This window comes from Synchiropus splendidus, chromosome 9 (assembly GCF_027744825.2).
Source record: "Synchiropus splendidus isolate RoL2022-P1 chromosome 9, RoL_Sspl_1.0, whole genome shotgun sequence".
Taxonomy (NCBI): Eukaryota; Metazoa; Chordata; class Actinopteri; order Syngnathiformes; family Callionymidae; genus Synchiropus; species Synchiropus splendidus.
In genome coordinates, this window is record NC_071342.1 from 17,522,917 (window position 1) to 17,542,129 (window position 19,213).

The 19,213-nt window shown below is 43.5% G+C and overlaps 3 protein-coding genes across 6 annotated transcripts in view; 1 reads left to right on the forward strand and 2 right to left on the reverse strand.

Moving 5' to 3' along the window:
- The window catches only part of slx4ip (SLX4 interacting protein), a 32,737-nt gene extending 22,999 nt beyond the window's left edge, over positions 1–9,738 (reverse strand). Inside the window, exons 1-4 of one of the 4 annotated variants that reach the window (XM_053874365.1) lie at positions 9,387–9,738; positions 8,314–8,365; positions 2,052–2,141; positions 1,668–1,794 (exon numbers count right to left, since the gene is read on the reverse strand). In XM_053874365.1, the coding sequence (XP_053730340.1) occupies positions 1,668–1,794; positions 2,052–2,141; positions 8,314–8,340 (244 nt within the window). In that variant the 5' untranslated portion in view covers positions 8,341–8,365; positions 9,387–9,738. The other 3 variants (XM_053874364.1, XM_053874363.1, XM_053874366.1) reach the window with 3 other exon arrangements.
- On the forward strand, positions 9,270–12,692 carry mkks (MKKS centrosomal shuttling protein). Its single transcript, XM_053874356.1, has 4 exons — positions 9,270–10,313; positions 10,381–10,562; positions 10,624–10,734; positions 10,799–12,692. The coding sequence occupies exons 1-4, from the start codon at positions 9,341–9,343 to the stop codon at positions 11,207–11,209; spliced, it is 1,677 nt and encodes a 558-aa protein (XP_053730331.1). The 5' UTR covers positions 9,270–9,340; the 3' UTR covers positions 11,210–12,692.
- On the reverse strand, positions 12,245–18,912 carry memo1 (mediator of cell motility 1). Its single transcript, XM_053874367.1, has 9 exons — positions 18,840–18,912; positions 17,964–18,045; positions 17,828–17,896; positions 17,645–17,757; positions 17,370–17,481; positions 16,734–16,876; positions 16,585–16,661; positions 16,213–16,317; positions 12,245–14,529 (listed from the first exon to the last, which is right to left on the reverse strand). The coding sequence occupies exons 1-9, from the start codon at positions 18,898–18,900 to the stop codon at positions 14,398–14,400; spliced, it is 894 nt and encodes a 297-aa protein (XP_053730342.1). The 5' UTR covers positions 18,901–18,912; the 3' UTR covers positions 12,245–14,397.
- Between the last annotated feature and the right edge of the window lie 301 nt (positions 18,913–19,213).

Sequence of the window (19,213 nt, forward strand, 5' to 3'; positions counted from 1 at the left end):
CGTGTGTGTGTGTGTGCAGCCTGTGATCTCGATCATTAGAGATGTCTGCCTCTCCTCGGTCTGTCACGGGGAATATGAGTCAGGCTTTTTGGTAACCAAACACTGTTAGCCTGTTCACACCTACCCCAGTGGGAGAATATATCTCTCCAGCACACTGTGGCTCCTTCTCACTCTCTCTGCCGTGCATTCGAACATGAATTCAATTTGACTACATTTGCTGCCTAAATCTCAACACAACAGCGAACGTACACGAATGAAAGCTACCAAGAGTGGAGAGTCGCGTGAGAGACAGAGATACAGCCACGGGAGAAACTTTATGAGTCTGGCTGCCCTGTAATCCCACTCTCACACTCAGGCCTGCCCCTGCTGAGTGAGCCCAGTTGAAACTTCTCTTAACTGCTACCTGTGACAAACCTGTCTGCCTTGCAACACACAGCTGGGGGGCGCCTCTGACGCCGGGCTTAGTCTGCTTCAAAGGCGTTTGCGTGGGTGGTTTCGTCACATTGGATAATGAGGATAAATTAAACTCTTCTCAGGAGTTTATACAAAATTGTGTGTGGATGCCATGGCAACTGGTTTCGGTGTTGGCTACAGGCGCAGACAAACAGAAGGGTCATAAATATGGGAAAGTTTCATCACATTTGCATAGGGCAAAAACAGCAACTTGCCAGGTGTGGAAGTGGAACCTAATACAGACCATAATAGTTCTTGTTTGCACAGGTCACACACCCTGGGCAAAAGGCGCAACCATGCCTTGACTAGTTTGCTGTATTTCCACAGACTTTTCCCATGAGCAGTGGCCCTCTCCCCTTTTAATGATTATTCCTGCCAGTGCCCACTGGCATCCAACAACGCTCAACATGTAACGACAGTCTTGATTTGAAATGTCAGATTACAGTCTAATGGTTCAATCTCATTACAATTATCCTGTCAAAAACCCAAATTAATTTAAGAACCAGACTTCCACCTCCACAGAAACTTCCTTCAGCTCTTCAGGAGAACACATTCCACTAAGAATCTCACTAGAGAGGCATCCAGACAAAATACAGGGGCGAGATACGGGGTACACCCAGGGCAGGTCTCCTGGCCATCACGCAGCAAATAACCACACTAGGGCTGGAATGACTAGTTGGAACCGTTGACTATAAAAATGAGTTCATGGGTTCATGAGTCGATGTTGTCTCTCCGCAGTATGCTGAGACAACAGGACCATTGTGACCCTAGACTCCAGACTACTGGATCATTTCATTAAAAGTAAACACATCAAAGGACACATACCTTTCACACCACATTTCGAGCAATTCAAATTGAAATGTAAAGTTTCTAAACGGCATTTCACACTATACAAGTGTGTGCAACAATTCACATACATTGTGTAGATGAAACGTGAGAAGAAAGTCCCACAAATACAGGAAGACCATAGAGACCGACATGCAGAAGGGATGTGGTTCCCTCAAGCAAAGTTGCCTCAAGCTGGACTTTTTGCAGTGAGGATCCAAGTTGTAAACACTGACCAAAAAAATGAGTCAACTAAACGCTAGTAGGTGTTCAACCAATCAAAATCAGTATTTTTCTATTGTTTAACTTTACCTTTGAGGCAAAAAATAAGTTCAAAAGTGGCACGGCAAGTGAAGTGCACGATGGTTTTGGTGTGAAGATGATGCTACCTTCTACAACTACAGCAGAAGCCATAGGAAGTTCCTTTTTCTGTTTGTGTTGTCTTCTATTGTGTAGGAACTCTGCGTACTGCTTTACTCGTTGGTCCACAGCATCACGAACCAGAGACGTGACCTCCTAAACACAAAATAAGAATACAGTAAATGCATCTTGAAAGAGAGGGAATCATGGCAGGGAAGAGAACATTTGGGGGGTAAGAGTGACAGAAAAAAACCTGCTGAAAGAAAGAAGCAGGCTTCAAGTCATTTAGATTCCACGCTGCTGCTGTCTATTCTTTTGCTTATTTAAAAAAAAAAAGGCCCCCCAGCAAAACTGGGGGCACATAGTCACACACGCAGTCATTCACGCGCACGCCCTCCTCAATGGGACTGTACCTCAATATGGCTTGTAGTAAACCAGCTGGTGTCCACTTGGGCGCCCAGGGGCAGAACGTGGAGATCCACCAACACAGCAAAGTTCCCACACTGTAACACAAAGAGGAAGGATGGAGGCAGGTTGCTCAAAGGACACTGAGCTCACACACAACAAAGGAAATCAGAGTGCGGGTGATTGACAGCGAGACAAACCACAACGACCCCCTATGTCCTCAAACTTCGCCCCAGGCCCCTCACAGCAGTCCACTCCCTTTTATTTCCGCGTCCAGCCATCTCACTACCAAAAAGTATGATCCCCTTGTCTCCTCGAGTTTCTCATCAAACAGTGTCAAAAGCGTTTGTAAGCAATGTTGTCATCTCAGGTTGCGAGGCAGAACACAAAGCCTCATCTTCCACTGTATGTAGTGGAATTACCCTAAATTGTCGAGGAGTGGTAATTGGGTTTTGCAGACCGACCCTGAGGCACCTCGTGTTGTACTACCATTTTGGAGAGCAGTAAAAAACCAAGTACATGGCTGCGGAGCGGATTCCAGAAGCGCTACGTCATTGTGTCGATGACAATAAGCTACAGGAGAGTGGGAGGTCAGAAACGCCGAGGCTGGTTAAGTTGCCGTTACATCTTTCTCAAGCTGGCCTGATTATGGTTTACACATGAGTGGCACAGCGGCAACGTCTTGTGTGAACTCGGCCTCTCCGTGGACAGTAAAGTAATGGATGGACAAAGACCACCCACGACATAAAACAGAGCCCTGAAACCCAAAGTGATGATCCAAAAAAAATGCATGGAGTAGTAAAAACAAAGCAAGAGAGATTCCGGTTCTCACAGAGCCAGAAAGGAGCAGTCATTCATCTCGTATTGTACACTTCAACTTTTGTTTTAAGTCGTCATCCTCTCGGATGAAGGATTACACACAAGATGACGGACCTCAAGAATCCAGACTCCGTGATGTTTCTCAGAAGAGAGGGGAATTAAGCGGGTGTGTGCGGACACAAGTGCTGATCTGGAAACACTTCCAACGTCCTTCGCTCCAGTTTAAAGTGACAATCATTCAAAATGGCTGTCAGATGCACCGGAGGAACTAGGGTTGCGTACAGAAACGTAACGTCAGGTTCAGATACTAGTAGGAGCCTTAACTTGAGGTAACCAGCGAGTGTCAGATCTTCATTCAAAACTAAATCATGCAAGAAAGAAAAGTGACTGCCATTACAGGCCCTTAAAGGTACGTCCAAGTAGCCTCCACATTCCTCTCCGGTAACTACCACTAACAAGTTACATAACTAATTACTCAGTGCTCCAAGGACTGAGCCAGTGTTGCAGCCTGGAGCTCTGACAACTACTTCTTCCTATCAACAAATCCCATTTCCCATAGTAGTACATTGTATGAAACTAGTGATTTACAAGATAAGTTCCATCATCTTGTAAGTTTTCACCTTCAAACCCAGAATATTCCCGAGTTCAAAGGTCTAGTCGTCGTACCTGTATTTTGTATTCACTGATATGCTGCTAGCATACAGCCTTTTGCCGCCCAGAGGTACAAAATTTATTACGATGTTAAGTCATAGTAAAGACTGATGTGTTCACGACATGTACTTCTGTAGCCAACTTTAAGTATGCTGAGCTGAAAGATGTAAACGGATGCAAACCGAGGCTCTTGACACGGGGTCAGTAGATTAAACCAGTTCTTCTTTCCTTCAACTTGGCTGTCAGTGTCCCTCCTGCATCAGTATTCTCTCCATCGACTAGCTTTTGTCTCCTGGTGATCCTCGCTTGACTGATGGTCTCAGTTCGCTGCCTTCAACATAGACCAGTGTGTGGGAATGCTTAGCAACCGAGGGTTCGACCTTGTCCATCAAATCGACGAACAGACAAGAGGCAGGGACCCCCAGGACAAACCTAGACAGCACTTGAGACGCACAGGTCTCATGTTTATAAATTGGAAGGCAAGTGGAAATATTTCTTTTTTTTTAAGAGACTGGCCAACAAATGGGCAAAGAAGCTCAAAAGTTAGAGAAAAACTGATGTAGCTTTAAAAGTCTTGAAGTGGGAAGTCATGTACACAAGTTCACAACTGAATGTTGACATGGGGACCAGATTTAGCGATAAAAGTAGATTTGTGTCTATAATTACAGGCCACAATTGCGATGAAACTGGGCTATTGAACTTCCACTTTAACAGCCTCTGTTTGTAGCTGTAACAGGGATTTGTATTGAGAACACATACTTGGAGGGTTGCTATTCACATCTCTGGCTAGAAGAAAACAACAACAAACAACACCGCTCTCCTGTAGGTCCAAGGTCAACTGCTATGCTAAACACGGTGTTGGACTGCTTTGAGTATGTGGATCTTAACAGGGATCACAAGAGCAACATCAGAGTTGCGAAATCCGGTATGAGCTCTAAAGAGGTTAATGTGGTCAATATCGTGCGAGGGGTGGGCAGAGGTGAGTAACTATGGAGGGGAGCAACAGGGTGAATCCCCTAAAGTGGATCCCGAGCTTCTGACTATGTGTCGGGCTGAAGGCCAGACATCTTGCAAGCCTGTGACTGACTTCCTTTATCGCATTAGACCACCAGACAAGACTGGACATTAATGATAAGCATCGGTCTCCCCCTTACAAAAAAAGGAAGAGAAAACAAGCATGTGATTTTGAAGGCTTCTCAGAAAGAGGGAAGGCAGGAATGCAAACTAATGCAATCACACTAATACCATTAATTTGCTTTAGAAAACTGCAGGTTTCAAATGGCTCCACTCTTCAGCGAACCACGGGAGCTTTTATCAAGTCAGAATATGTAGAAAAAAAACATGAAAATTGCAGTTTTCTCATCACTTAAATCCTAATAAAGCATCTAGTTTCACATGTGATCAAGTCAGGACAGGGACCATGGTTCTCTGTTGGAAACAAATGGAGTTTTCTGTCCAGATTGGTGATAAGACCCTTGAAGTATCTCGGGGTTTGGGATACTATCTTGGATAGTTTTCAATGAGAAGAACATTTATTGCAATCACTCAATTGTTAAAAAGGTCAAGACTTGGAGGAACTATCAGATTCTCTGAAAGAACATTTGCATAAAGGTCTTCAGGAAGTCCCTACTCATACACATTAAAGTGGGCCAGCTCTGCTTTGTTCCCAATCTTGCACTGGTCTTTTGGAGTGATGAACACAAGCTGAAGGCTGAATGAGAAGCTGCTACTTAATACCGAGCCCTTTATGATGCCACCTTTTGTGTGCTGTCACACATTCAACCGCTCTTCCTGCAGGCTACTGCTAAACTTCTCTTTTCTAATTCCTAACAACCGTCGCCTGCGGAGGAAAGGGTTAACAAAGACAAAAAGGAGTTTGAAATATTTGAATGGTCTCACACCGGAGGGCATTTCCATTATGTTCTGTAAACAAACAAATCTACCGCAACGTCTTTCCTTTTTTTTTTTTCTCTTTAAGGCTCTGGTTTATATCACTCACAGTTCCCAAAACACTGTCTACCTTTTCTTATCTCTCATCCAAACCCAGCTCTCCATCCTCCTGCTCCAAGTTGGGCACAGAGCCCAAACCTAAGCAGCCTCCCCACCTCGCTGCCCTTTGCCTTTGCTATCGCATCGTATAAGAACCAGACCTTCTCGGACTGCACTTAGCTCACAGGCTAACACTAACCAGCCGCAGATGTTTACATTGGGAGAGAAGAGGCTGCAGATGTGGTCTCACTCAATAAAACATGCATCGCTCCCGCCACCCCTTTGTATCTCTCTATTTTCACTTTCTTGTTCGGCAGTCTGTAAAGACTCCAGTCCAGAGTGTGTGACAGTCAGCTGCCTCCCTCGCAGGGGTCATCTGTGAGCAACGCTTCCTTCAGTTGGCACACCTGAGTCTTTATTTGATGATAAAATGAGACACAACCCTGGAGAGGAATTCCAGCAGCAAGAACGGACAGGAATATCTCCAGGTAGTACTCAGCCAGCAAATGCAGACGGCCTTGATCTAGCGGTGGAACGACACGTACAGAAAAGCACTTGAAATGAGTCGCTTTGACACCTTTCCAGCATTTCTGGAAGTGTCACCATGTAGGTCTGATTCTCTGCAGAGCCCCGATGTGTGGTCCCACATGAGCTCATCTGCAGAGTGACAACACTAAACAGCCAATAAACCCACTGACTTCTAACTGCTCTGTGACGGCTCAAACAAACAACAAAAAAAAGTCAACTACATTAGACATTCAATCTCATCCATGCAGGTCTCTAATCGAAGACAGACTGCGGCGCTCTGAAATGGAAATGTCCTGGCAGACAGAGAGCGCTTCAATGGATCAGTGCTGTAGCCTGCAGGCCCTTTTCAGGAGGTCTGAGAAGTGGCAGGGCACCATATAATCTAAGCCTACTTAAGGGAGAGCATACCAGCACCTCCAGCAGCTCCACACACCAGCGAGGGAGTCATTTGAAAACATTTTGCAGTTGTAAAACAAGCTTCAGTTAAACTTCAGCATTTGAAATATGTGCTTACTCAGCAGCCCTTTTTTGGTTCCAATATGTTGATAGAAAGAGAGCTGAGCGACCTCAATTGTTTGGTCTCGTAGCCTTTTTACATTCTTGTTTGCGGTGAGTTAGTTAAGCCTCGAAGATTCTCAGGACATTTTCTCAGGCAGAACTGTATCATTACATGCCCAGTGGGAAGGAACCCTCAGTGAACCTTCAGGGCTAGACTCTCACACCACTGGCTGAGGGGGCGGCGTGTAAGAAGGAGTCAGTCCAATATCTGCCCCGGCGAAGGACAGGAGGAATTACAGAGGATGTGAGAGATCAGTGTGAATGTCTGAAGCCCACTCAATATATGAAACACAAACACAAAGGAGATCAGCAGAACTTAACAAAAACATCTGATGCGCGTTATTCTTGACAAAACATCCAGACTGGGAGAGACACAGTTCATTTTTCAGGGTCCATTAACTGAGGCGGTCAGCGAGGCGATCCTTAGATTTTCACAAAAGGTAAACGAGAGCCCAAAATAGTACGGCAAACTGAACAAGGTGAGCGTGTTCAAACGCGAGTCTTTGCTCCCCCCTAGTGGCTCAACAGTAGATCGCATTTTGAAATTTGAATAGAATAGCAAGTTTCTTCTATAAAAAAGCAGTGTATATATATATATATATATGCTGACAGCCGATTAAAAAAATAATCGAATTAATTACAGGATTTTGTAATTAATTAATCGAATTCGTCGCATTTTTTATGTCATATCTGCTAAAGGTCTCCTGATAAAGAATTTGAGTTCTAGGATATTAAAAAAATGTAGTGCATGACTAATCAATTGAATACAGTAAGAAGGGTTAGGGTTAGGGTCTGAAATCCAATGTTTTATGGGTGGACTGTGCTTCACAAATGAAATCCAAAAGTAAAGGTCAAGCACATCCACAAACCAGTTAGGCCAGGTGCATTATTCAGAAATGTAAAACAAACAGCAATACAGTTAAATAAATAAAATAGAGCTGTCTTCAAAAATGTAAAACAAACAGAAATACAGTTAAATAAATAAAATAGAGCTGTCTTCAAAAATGTAAAACAAACAGAAATACAGTTAAATAAATAAAATAAAGCTGTCTTCAAAAATGTAAAACAAACAGAAATACAGTTAAATAAATAAAATAAGGCTGTTTTCAAAAATGTAATACAAATACAGCGATTCAGTTAAATAAATAAAATTCTGAAATAAAATAAGGCTGTCTCAAATAGGCACTTAAGCTCAATATAGCAATATGCCTCTGAATGAGGCAAAATGAAGAACCATTGATACTCATAATTAACTGCATTATGGGATTGAAAGTAGAGATTGAAAAAGCCATTTGTTTAGTAGATGAAAGAGCAGATGTATGTTCATAATATATTTCATTATGTCGTGAAATACTATCCATTACTTTTACTTACTATTTCCAAAAATACATTTCAAGAAGAGTTGCAATTACAGTGGTATGTATGAGCCGTGTTTTTGTGTTGATGCATACACTGACCTGTTTGTAGCTTAACTGTAATTCACAAACTGTCTTGACCTGACAGCGCGCACACTACAAGAAAAGAATGTTTTTTTTCTCCCGTATAACAGTCGTAGTCTTTTCTTAATATGCATTACAACCTGAATTATATCCACAACTATTAGTATTCTACGATAATAACAAACCAGAAGCTACTTTAATGTTCATTATTTTAATTGTTACTATCTAGTGTTCACCTATCACAAAAAGGTCCGATTTTGTTAAATACAATTTTGACGCTACTCACCTTAATAACAAATTTGTGCGGAGCCATTTCAACACCACCTGGTTTGTTTCACCTGGAAAAAAAAGTGACACAACATGTGTTAAAAACAAAGCACTATGAGTCGATACCATTCAACTTGAAAGTGAACATAAAGAATAAAGAATAATTCTCATCTCAACCGAGAATAACAATCACCCAGAAGCCACACCTTCTCAACTGGACACACAAAAACCGCGCAGCAAGTCTCTGGGAAAAACACTGCATTTGTTACAGTGTACAGAATCTTGCTTTATAGAACAGTGGTGGTAAAACACTGTCAATACAACCACTTCTATACTTAGCAGGTAGCAGGACGAAGCGGTGGCTAACTGAAGATGTATGCAATTAAACAACTCCAGACGTCTATGATATCAACGAAACATTAACTAACGAGAGTCGCGCTTTACTCAGAAAAGTGAAGGTTGTATTAAACAGTCCGAATGTATTCGGTGTAATTCTGTTATTTGTTCATACCGCCAACTGTTTTGAACGTTGATCAACGAGTCAACCCAGCGGATGTGACGTCAAAAACAGGGTCCTTCGTGTTTGTGCTACATTGTATTTTGTTCGCTATCAGTCGCCACATAGGGTGGAAAACAGTCGAAATGAAGAAACCAATGTCATAGCTTCATTTTGACGAGACATACTGATGTCAAACAGAGTTTAACTGGAAGTGAGTTGTTGACGTCTCAGTAACAACACTGCAGCTGCCATGGAAACGGCTGTTGTCCGAAAAAGTGCCTGAACAGATTTTACAATAGTAATCCATCGAATCCCATTAAATGTAGATTTTCAGATAAAGGGTTCCGTTGCAGGTAGGTCATGATTTTATACGTTACATATATATGGACTTTGGTTTTAAAAATTCAGATTGGGGAACTTTTATTTTTGATAATATCGCGCAGGCAAATATAAAGGCACCCTGTCGTACAGTTTTTTTTTCAGCACATGCGAGTTTTCTTAACGAATGTAAATACATTGAACTGACTTAAGATCTCCTGATAGAACGATGTCTCGACTGGCCAAGAAAGCGCCGTCTCTGTGTTCGGACTCACCTCTCGACAAAGCTGAAGTGCAGACCAAGCTTCGTCATCTGTCGCAGCTTCTCAGATCCTGCGTCGGTCCGTCTGGGCGACTGAAACAGGTCCACAACAACATCGGCGGGCAAGTGACGACCACTTCAACGTCGTGTGTTCTTCTTGCCGCCATTTCTTCCTCACACCCCTTGCTTAATCTCATAATCCAGTCCGTCCGTAGCCACGTTTCTCGGTTCTGCGACTGCGGTTTGCAGGCTGGGATCCTGTGCATCTCTTTAATAGAGGCGTCAGAACGGGGTGCTCTGAGAGGAAGCGTCGCCATCCGCGTGTACAAGCACCTGCTGAGTCTGTGCGATGCTTACCTGCACCAGGACAAGTGCGGGTGTGTGGTGCAGCTGGACTTCAGCAGCAGCCAGAACTTCATCACGCTGGCTCGCAGCGTTGTGTCCAGCAAACCTGCGTGTGTCCTGACAGGTGCAGAGCAACTTCACATCAGCACGTTGTTGGTGAAGTCCTTCTTGTTGACTGTACCCTGCAGCAGCCCCGGGAGCGCAGCCCTCGGCCGAACCATAACAATGCCAATGGAAGGTCTCCCAGTGTTGGACTCTGCTGTGTTTCCAGGCGTCCTGCTGGACCTGCCTGAATTCATCACTGAGTTTCACACCTCTGGTCCTCTGCGCGTGGCGTTGTTCGCCATCTCTCTGGCTGGAGACCTTCCTGGAATCGGTGACGGGACAGTAGAGGTGCACCAGGGTGTGGACACTGACTCGCAGGTGGTGGACGAGCTCATGAAGATCGCTGAGCAGGTTGTTCAGGATGAGGTGAAGCTCCTTGTGTGCCAGAAGGTCGTCCATCCGGTGCTGCAGCATTACCTGAGGAGCCACGGCGTCGTGGTGGTGGAAAGAGTCGGCATCCGATTCATGGAGCCGCTCGCCGAGCTGACAGGTGGCTCTCACTTGAACCCAGCTGTTAAACTCCAACATGGCTATTTAGACTGCCTTTTCCCAAACAGGAGCCCGACCTGTCGGGACTTTACACACCGCCATCCCATCCAAGGCCTATGGAGAAGTTAAAAATGTGCAGCTCAGACCGTTTGGATCCAAGAACCTGTTGCATTTACACCCTGCTGAGCAGTCGGTGACCTGCACTATGGTACTCTGCCACAGGAACGAGACGATGTTGAATGAGCTGAAGGTTAGTAGGAATGGAATCGGGTCAACGGTTGACGTTTCTGAATGAAGTGTAAATGTTGAAGGTGGCGTGCCAGAAAGCAGAGCACGTGCTGAGACTCACTCTGAGGGAACCAAAGTCACTACTCGGAGGTGGATGCACTGAGACCCATTTGGCCGCCTACATCAGACACCAGGTGAGATCCTCGATTCAACTATGTCATTTTCAATAAGGCCACAGTGATGATTTATTTTTATTAGTGCGAGCACAACAACAGAGAAACCGCGTCAACGTTGGGGTGCACGCCAGGCGAGTACCTGCTGGGCGTGGAAGCTTTCTGCAGCTCTTTGGAATGCGTCGCTCGAGCCCTTGAACACAGCCATAGCAGTTCCATCATTGACCCGACTGGTGCTCACCACTGGACTCTGCAAGCTGACGTGACACCAGAACAGATGCAGAGTCACGTTTGCGGCTGTGGGCTGAGGAACAACTACAAGAGGAGTTGTTCGATGACGGAGGGTCCAGGGTTTTCACCTGAGCTGCCGGAGGAAACCGCGTTGCGATGCAGAGTTCTGGACTCTTTCACAGCGAAGAAGAATGCGCTGCAAGTTGCTGTAGAAACTGCAAATATTGTTCTGGATGTGAATTTTATCATTCAAGATAAGAACTGAGCACTACTGTTCCTTTTCTGAGAAAAAGAAAAAAAATCAAAAGATAAACTGAGGTACTGTACAATAACATTTACAATTATTATTAAAAAAAAAGACAATTTAAAAGTTTAAAAAAGGACGGGTCTAGCTGAGGATGCTGACTTTATAAAGCATTTGTATTTATTCTACTTATTTATCGTACTGTAGTTATTATAGTCAATGCATCTTTCTTCACAGTGCTCTTCCACTTTAAAGTATATCATGTCAGAACACTCATTCTTGGTGATACAATTCTTAAGTTAAAGGAAAATAAAACACAATAACCAGCACTCAATAATTCCCATTTGGTTAGGATGATTTTATCTTTTGGGGTCCTGATGGATGGGGAACAGAATAGCTCTTAAACAGCCTAACGAATTTCAGTGAAAGTTTCAGGGCTGGTTGGAATTTAGAAGTGGTTCGATTAGATTTAGGTGGAGTTCTGTATGTTCATTTGGACTTACCAAGGTAAAGATCCCTCCATCGAATTCCAAAGAGACGAAAGCCATATCCAGTCACATGACTGGCTCCGATTAAAACAGTCAGCAAGCGGATATTCAGACTGTCACTGGGTTTCTCCTTCATCCTATGCAGACTTTTCTTGAGCCAACAATGCAACTGTTACAGGAGCTACGAAGCACTCACGCCACCTGCTGTCCACTTGAGCTCATTGCTTTTAGAATACGTCACATGAAATGAATTTCTGAATTTATTAAAAACAAAAACAGTATTAATTGAAACGGGAGGTTGATTCTTTTTTGCCTGAGCCACATGAACTGACTTTTCTTGAGTGGCAGTTCTGCTCCTTGACATCAATAGTTCCGATACTCGACAGAGCAGAGTGGACACCCATGAGAAAACTCATTTGGTCAGTTGTCATGACTGAAAGCTTGAATACAGATGTGTCAATGAAGAACTCATCCACTGAATGGAGTGAATGGATAAACCTCACAGTAAAAGATTACGTAAATCCATTACGGTGTGTTAAGAACCACGTGAGGAAAGCAGAGCACCAAGAAGGGATACGTGGCAAGATTCCAACTTTTTACGTATTTTTATTGAAATCAGTCCTCTACTTTTTGCATAAACCTGCAGACATATAAACGAAACCAACAGACCCGGATGAAAACATGACCCAACTCTGAAAGAGGTAATCAGAAATGACACACCGAACGTTGAGAATACAGCAACCAAACTGTTCCGCATGATTCCAGGAAAAGAGAGAAAAGAACAAAGCAGACGTGTTTTCAGTAAATTTTACTCTTTTTGTAACATGAATTCTTCGCTTCATCAGAAGAGCCTTTTGGGATGCTTTATCAGTGGAACCTGAGATAAAGAAACTCCAAAGGGAGCAGTTTAGATTTCATATATGTTCCTATCCTCTATGCAAGAACAACAAAAATACAGAGATACTTCTAAAATAAAATAAAAAAATGAAAAAGAAGACAGTGTTGAGGTTCAGGCTTTGTCTCGATCAGATTTATGCAAGATGGGAGGAAAACCAGTGCCACATTCTTCTTCACGAGCGCGAGAGAGACAACGCCGGGCGCTTGGCAACGATATTCAGGAAAAACAAAAGTACACATTCTAAAGTAAGACTAAAAGTGAAATCGATTTATGTGCAACAGTGATAAAAAGGCACAATGGCACAGTGTGTCATGCTTGACTAGTTTCCCTTAAACTACCGCCATCGGGTTGGTCTTTCAGTCTGTGCCCACTGGGTTCAAGCCTCTCAAGCCTTTTATGCTCAATATAACGGACTGCATCGACTAGAACGGGGAATACTGGACTGAAGCGAGAGCAGAGAACAGTGTGCTGCTGCTGCTGCCTCTAGTGTTGAGAGCCGGCATGACTCATCGTGTCCCTCTGGTTACTGAAGAGTGAAAATCATTTGAGTTATTGTTTCGTGTAACAGCTAGAAAAGTCTTAAAGCAGAGCACTGTTTTATGGCTTTGTACGGATTATCAAAAATGTGACCAACGCACATTTTAAAGCAACGTAAATTGTGTCAACTCAGACCGTGTATGCTTTGGTCAGTCGCGTCTGTAACATTGTTCTGGTTCAATAGGTCCACATGTAAACAAGAGTTCACTGGATTTCTGTTATCAACTTCAGTCGTCTGTGACGGCTTCTGAGAGGAGGGGTAATGGGCAGGAGGCTGACCAGCAACACCCAGAGCAAGCATCAATCGTGCGTGAAATTTCACACTTTTGGAGACGTGGGCGTCTAGTGATCATAAATTCAAGGAAATAAGGGAAATTCCAATATTTATTTTTGAACATGACGACAGTTGTTCGATCTAGAGAGCCAAAATAACCATGTAAAACAGCCAAATTGGAACACCAAACCTCAAATATGACCCATCAGCCACCTGTCCGCCCAGAATGCCGTCAAGTTAGAATGTTACGTTACAAATTGGGATGAGAGAACGAGACAGCGTGAGCTATAATACCGTGTTCTCTAATTCCTTAAAATACACAGCTGCAGATTGAGCCTACAAACTACTGAGTAAATACAGCCACGTCTAATAAGAAAGGGCTAGATAATAACCAAAACAGGAAAGATAGATTCAACTAATACAAGGGTTTGTTTTTCGTTTTTTTTGGTTCTGTGAAATTGAACTTTGTTGGATGCAGCCCTTTTGTTAGCAATTTTATGAGTTTGGACACTCGTTTCAAGTGCATGCAGCTCCAAGCTCAACAAAACTTTTATTTTCATCTGCGTTCTTCTGAGCCGAGGATTTATTTTCGCTCCTTCTCTGCGGCGAGGAACATGAGCACAGATTGCCGCAATTCCAAGGTTAGTTACAAATCCAATCAATCCCCAAAAAATAGCAAAAGGACTAAAAAAAAAGAACAATTGGAAAGAGCCTAAATCAGATTCCTACCTCCCCATGTGACAGCTTATCTACGATGTCATCACCCCTGTCTGGTTTTGCTTCTGTATAATCTCAAAACTGCACTTCAAACAGAAAGAGTCAACCTTTGGGTTCTGAGATGCACTTCAAACTGAGAGGAGGATGGGGGGTGGAGGGGGAGAGGAGACTGCATTGGCTTGGAGTGTCTAGGTCCTTCCTGCGAGATTGTACTGGAGGATGGGGCGCGGGAGGGTGTCGGGGCTCGGGTTATGGCGATAGATAGTAAGGGCGGGGTCCCGTCTGGACGTCCAGCTCAATGAACGACGAGGGAGCCGGCGGCGTAGCTCACAGAGCTGTCGTGCCAGGTCCTGCACTCCCCCGACTGAGCATAGTTCAGGAAAGTGAAGTTCATATTAAAACCACTCTTCCTCAGCTCGGCCACGGCCTGGAAAGCAGTCGTCATGTTAATCCCTGGTTTGCATGCATTTCCACAGCAACACTTCAGAAACAGATTTAAAAGAACGAATGACAGGAAAGACATTTTCTGGGGACAAAACGACCATTACATTTTTGTGAAACCAGAAAACTAGGTTTGTTTTTCAAATCACCTAGTCATGACTAAGGAAGCTACGTGATAAATCACGAATGAATGGGTGTTTATTCAGTCTTGAGAACAATGAAATGGAAATGAACAAAATGGCTCGATAAAAATAGACTCTCCTTGAATGTAGAAGCAAAAAAAAGGAAAACGGAGATGGATGTGGACTAAATAAGACCCAATTAATGTCCCCACAGTACTACAGACCAGGACACCCCTCACTCACACCCTGCGACAACAAGGGTCTTCAAATTTTTGTTAGAAATTAGATGTCAGTTGAAACAAGCAGCACCAGATAGTCTTCAGAGAGCTGACTGGTTAAACAGCACCATTGTGGCTCTCTGAGAACAGAGTTGAATAACCCTGGTCTACGACACCCTCAGAGGAGCAATAGTGAACAGCAGTCAGCTGACCATGTCTGCAACAAGTCCCTGGTATACATTTATCTACAGTTCTTGTTTCAGTCTGGTTTGGAAATAAATGCCTCAAATATAAAACTTGGGTTTTAGATTGGCTGTTGTGCCGAGATCCTCTGCATCTTGAAGAGACCCACCTGAGCTTGGCTCACTTTCTGTTAACCTGATGATACAATGTCACGCCACAGCCCCCATCAAAACAGTAATGAATTATATCACTTCAGGAGAGAACTATCTGGAGTCAATAATGTCACCAAAAGAAATACTTAATTTGTCAGTGTGTTGCTCCTGCTCATTTAAGTCTGCAGGAGAGTAGTCCTGAGCTTTTTTTTGACTCTGTTTTTTTTTTAATCCCACAATGTTTCGATCATTCATCATTTCCTTTGTCAGTGAGTTCCACATTTCCACTGCGGCTATAGTCATGTACATCTGAATATTTGGTTCGGTGGTTCAAGTATGTGGTTGGAAGAGCAGGGTTCTCCTCAGTGTCTAGCAGCATCTTTTATCTTTTAAGCAGGACTTACTTTTAAGGAAGACCTTTAAAGGGGATGGAGAAAGAAGTATGATGCAATAGTCTCTAGGAGCAAATGTGCCAGAACAAATGATAGATCTTCTGACTGACACACCTAAAACAATATCACACTGCTCCTCTTGCCTCAGTATCAAGACCTCACCCCGGACAACTCTGCTGTGTTGGCTTCTGAATGGTGGAAACATTCCCTACAGAGAGCTGCAGCAGAAGGTCTTCTTTGTAGTTTGGCCAGAAGACTACGCTGCAACAATCTGTCTACTGTTAAAAAAACAGCCTGGCTGTTCCTTGTGTTCCATGGGAATTAGTTTTAAAAGGGCATCAAGATGCAGAAGGCAGCCCAGGTAAAAGGACAGTTTGTCACAACATTTCGACAATACCAGTCCTTTTCTAACACATTTCCAAGTATTAAGGTTTTATGCTATTCCGTCTTCACATTATTGCTGCTCTGATAAAGAGGTTACATAATTTTAAAATGGCGACATACGAAACCAAAAAAGGTAAATGGACATCCGCCAAGTCAAAAGTGTAGAACTCAGTTAAATGAGTCCAAAAGTAAAGTCAAAATGCTTCTGTGTTACTCACATTTAGCAGCACTCCAATAGGGTGACGACCACAGATTGTGTTGCGGTACTTCTTCAAGTAGTTGGTGAAAGATATAGGATCCATCTGCTCTATAATGCCCATCCCCTGAAATCACAGAGATACTATTATTTTTTTATGATTATTATTATGGCTTTTAGTATTGTTGTTATGTTGGTACATTTTGTGACTTGAAGTATCTTCACACTTTTATCATTCGGATGAAATAATGAAAATAATTGTGTCAACAAGGAAGCAACACAGATTTCATATATATATATATATATTGTGGTTCACTTCTAAATACAAATGCCTTTGTGGGTGATCACCTCACACCACATGATTCAAGCTTAAGTTCATTCAGTCAGTTGTTACCATTTTATCAAGATGTTCAATGGATCTGTAGATCTCTCCTTGAGATTCATCATAGTATGTGTAGCGGAAACGATGGCCTACAAGAAGGAAACCGCACGTCAGCATCTAAGTGACAAACGAAAGTGGTACCTGATAGGTTTGTTACTGACCCCAGTGGCAGAAGTCCGATGAGATGATGAAGAGGTTGGAAGGATCTGCCAGATACTTGCTGAGCAGCTTCCCGTATTCCTGTTCCTTAGTCTCACTTAGTGCGCCAACAAGCACGGGCACGATGCTAAACTCGTCTTTGTGGCTGTAAGGAAGGTGGTAGACGAGGCACCAACAGCAAAGTGAATTGGAATCTTGGAATATTAATCCTACACAAGGCTTCACCACATTGCTTATGCATAAAAATAACTAAACCTTCTCAATAGTTTTTGCTCAAGGGCAGGTAACAATAGATGGCAAACTGGAACTGTCACTGATGTCATAAGAGGACCATGTGCAATAATTAAACCCCAAGAGGAGCACCTGTATGAAGGTATAAAACCAGAAGAGTGGGGCAATTGAAGAGTGCCTCAGTATTAAGCCAGCACTCTGTGCCATGTCAGTGCCCAAAGAAGACCAATGGTAAGGAGCCAGTTCAGTTAATGGACTTCAAAGAAGGATGTTGTGTTGCACTTTCAAAAGTGTATCCATTGTGTTTGAAGCTCATGAATGACCCAAGAGTATGTGTGTTATTTATGCGGATAATGTTGTGTTCAGCAAAGTACATTTGACAGTACACGTTGAGTGTAGTACAATACCTCTCCATGGCTTTAGCAGTGTAAGGCAAGTGCATTTCAATACTATGCTCCTCTTCGTCCGTCTGCAGACTCATCCGATCAAACAACCCCGTTTTCCAGAGTTCAGAATATACTGTAAATAAAAGTCAGTTTTGAAGTATAAGTAACAACACTGGCTTGCTTCTTATGGAACAAATGTGTCAATAAACTGAGAAACTATCAATTTGAGAGCAATTTAATTGCTCTCAAATGAACACCACATGAGGCATTAATTAGTTTAGAAGAGCAAACGATACCCTTTTGATCAATTCTCAGGTCGTAGAGCGGTGTTTTATAGATGTCTGCGGATGACAGGGCACACCGGGAGAGCGGGAAATGGTGCGAAGGTCCCAAGATGAAGACCCTACGACTGTATGCGAACATGCCTTGTTTTTAAAAAATGCACGCTATTTAAATGATATTCACAGTAGATTACTTACGTTATTGAGGGATCAACCTGCTTGTAGGCATGTGCTGCACAAGCACCACAGTAGGTGTAACCAGCGTGTCTGGAAAACAAAAACGTATAAGTTCAAACAATAGCCTCACAGACAAAGTGATAGAGACTTGACTCACGGTGCTATGATGGCTCTAGCAGGACTGAGAGTGGGCTGTGCTTGAGACAGCCAACCTTCTAGTTGCACATTCAACTGGGATCCTTCCAGATATAAAAGGAAAGAGAATAAGTGGTATAAGTCATTTGAGTACTGCCAGCGCAAACACTCAAAATCCATCAACAGCTACATCTTGTTGAGCAGAATAATAAGGAGAAAATGAGTCAAATGTATGATCAGGTAGATGAGTGTATGGAAGACTAACTATGATGACAATGTAGTGACATCCTAGCACGAATGTTATTCGTGTGTTGAACGTCAATGTGCTTTTCCAGAGGGACTGAGCAGTCAGGGGCTGGACTGATAAACAAGCTTTAGTGAGGAGCTAAAATGGGGGAAGGGTTTCCAGCGAAGCTTTCAGACCTTTGTGAAAAGGCAAAGCGTGAACTTGGATACCTCTGGGGAAACTCTTCACACAAACCTCTCCACGGTTTTCAAATAAATGACTCAAATCATACTTCTTTGCTGCCGGCAAGGATTTTTTTTCTCGACATATCTCATTAAAGCAAATGGCCCGTAGGCCAAGAAGTTGCATAGTGACAGCCTAGCAAACCGATTGTGAATCAAACTGCATGAAAGCTTCTTTTCCTCAATGTTTAAATGGACAAAATAAGCTTTGCACAGGCACGAAAGGTGAAAACGGAGGCGAAGCTAACGGTAGCTACGGACAACAATCGCTAAAATACATCAAATAAACCTTTATCTTCAGCCTGGTTCGACACACATAGGCGTCTGCACTGTAGAGGTAAAATACTTGCGGATAAAAAGCCATGAAATGGAAGCAGAAACCGTGAGCTAAATCGGATGCTAACACGGCCGGGGCTGTGTTGACAGTTACCCGAAGCAGAGTACCAGCTCCCGGCGTGTCTCGCGTCCCTGCACACCACTCGGTTCGACATCTTGCTTCCAAAGCCACCTATTTTGGTCTACTAGGCAGTTGTCGGGTGGGAAAAAGTCAAAGTCGCAGGCGCCGCTGTTTGCTGACACAGAAGAGAAGCGACGGTGAGTGAGTAAAGACAAAAGGCTGTTCGCTTGGAGACAGCTGGGCTAACTGGCTAACTATCGCCCCGTCCGTCAGCTGACAGTCACCGGCGAGTTCAGCGGACACAGACGCCGACTGGAGCTACTCGCCAGGGGAGGGGCGACGTCGAGCCAATCTCAAAATATTCCAAATAGCAGTCAGTTGTCCGGCTCTGGTTATAAACAACAACA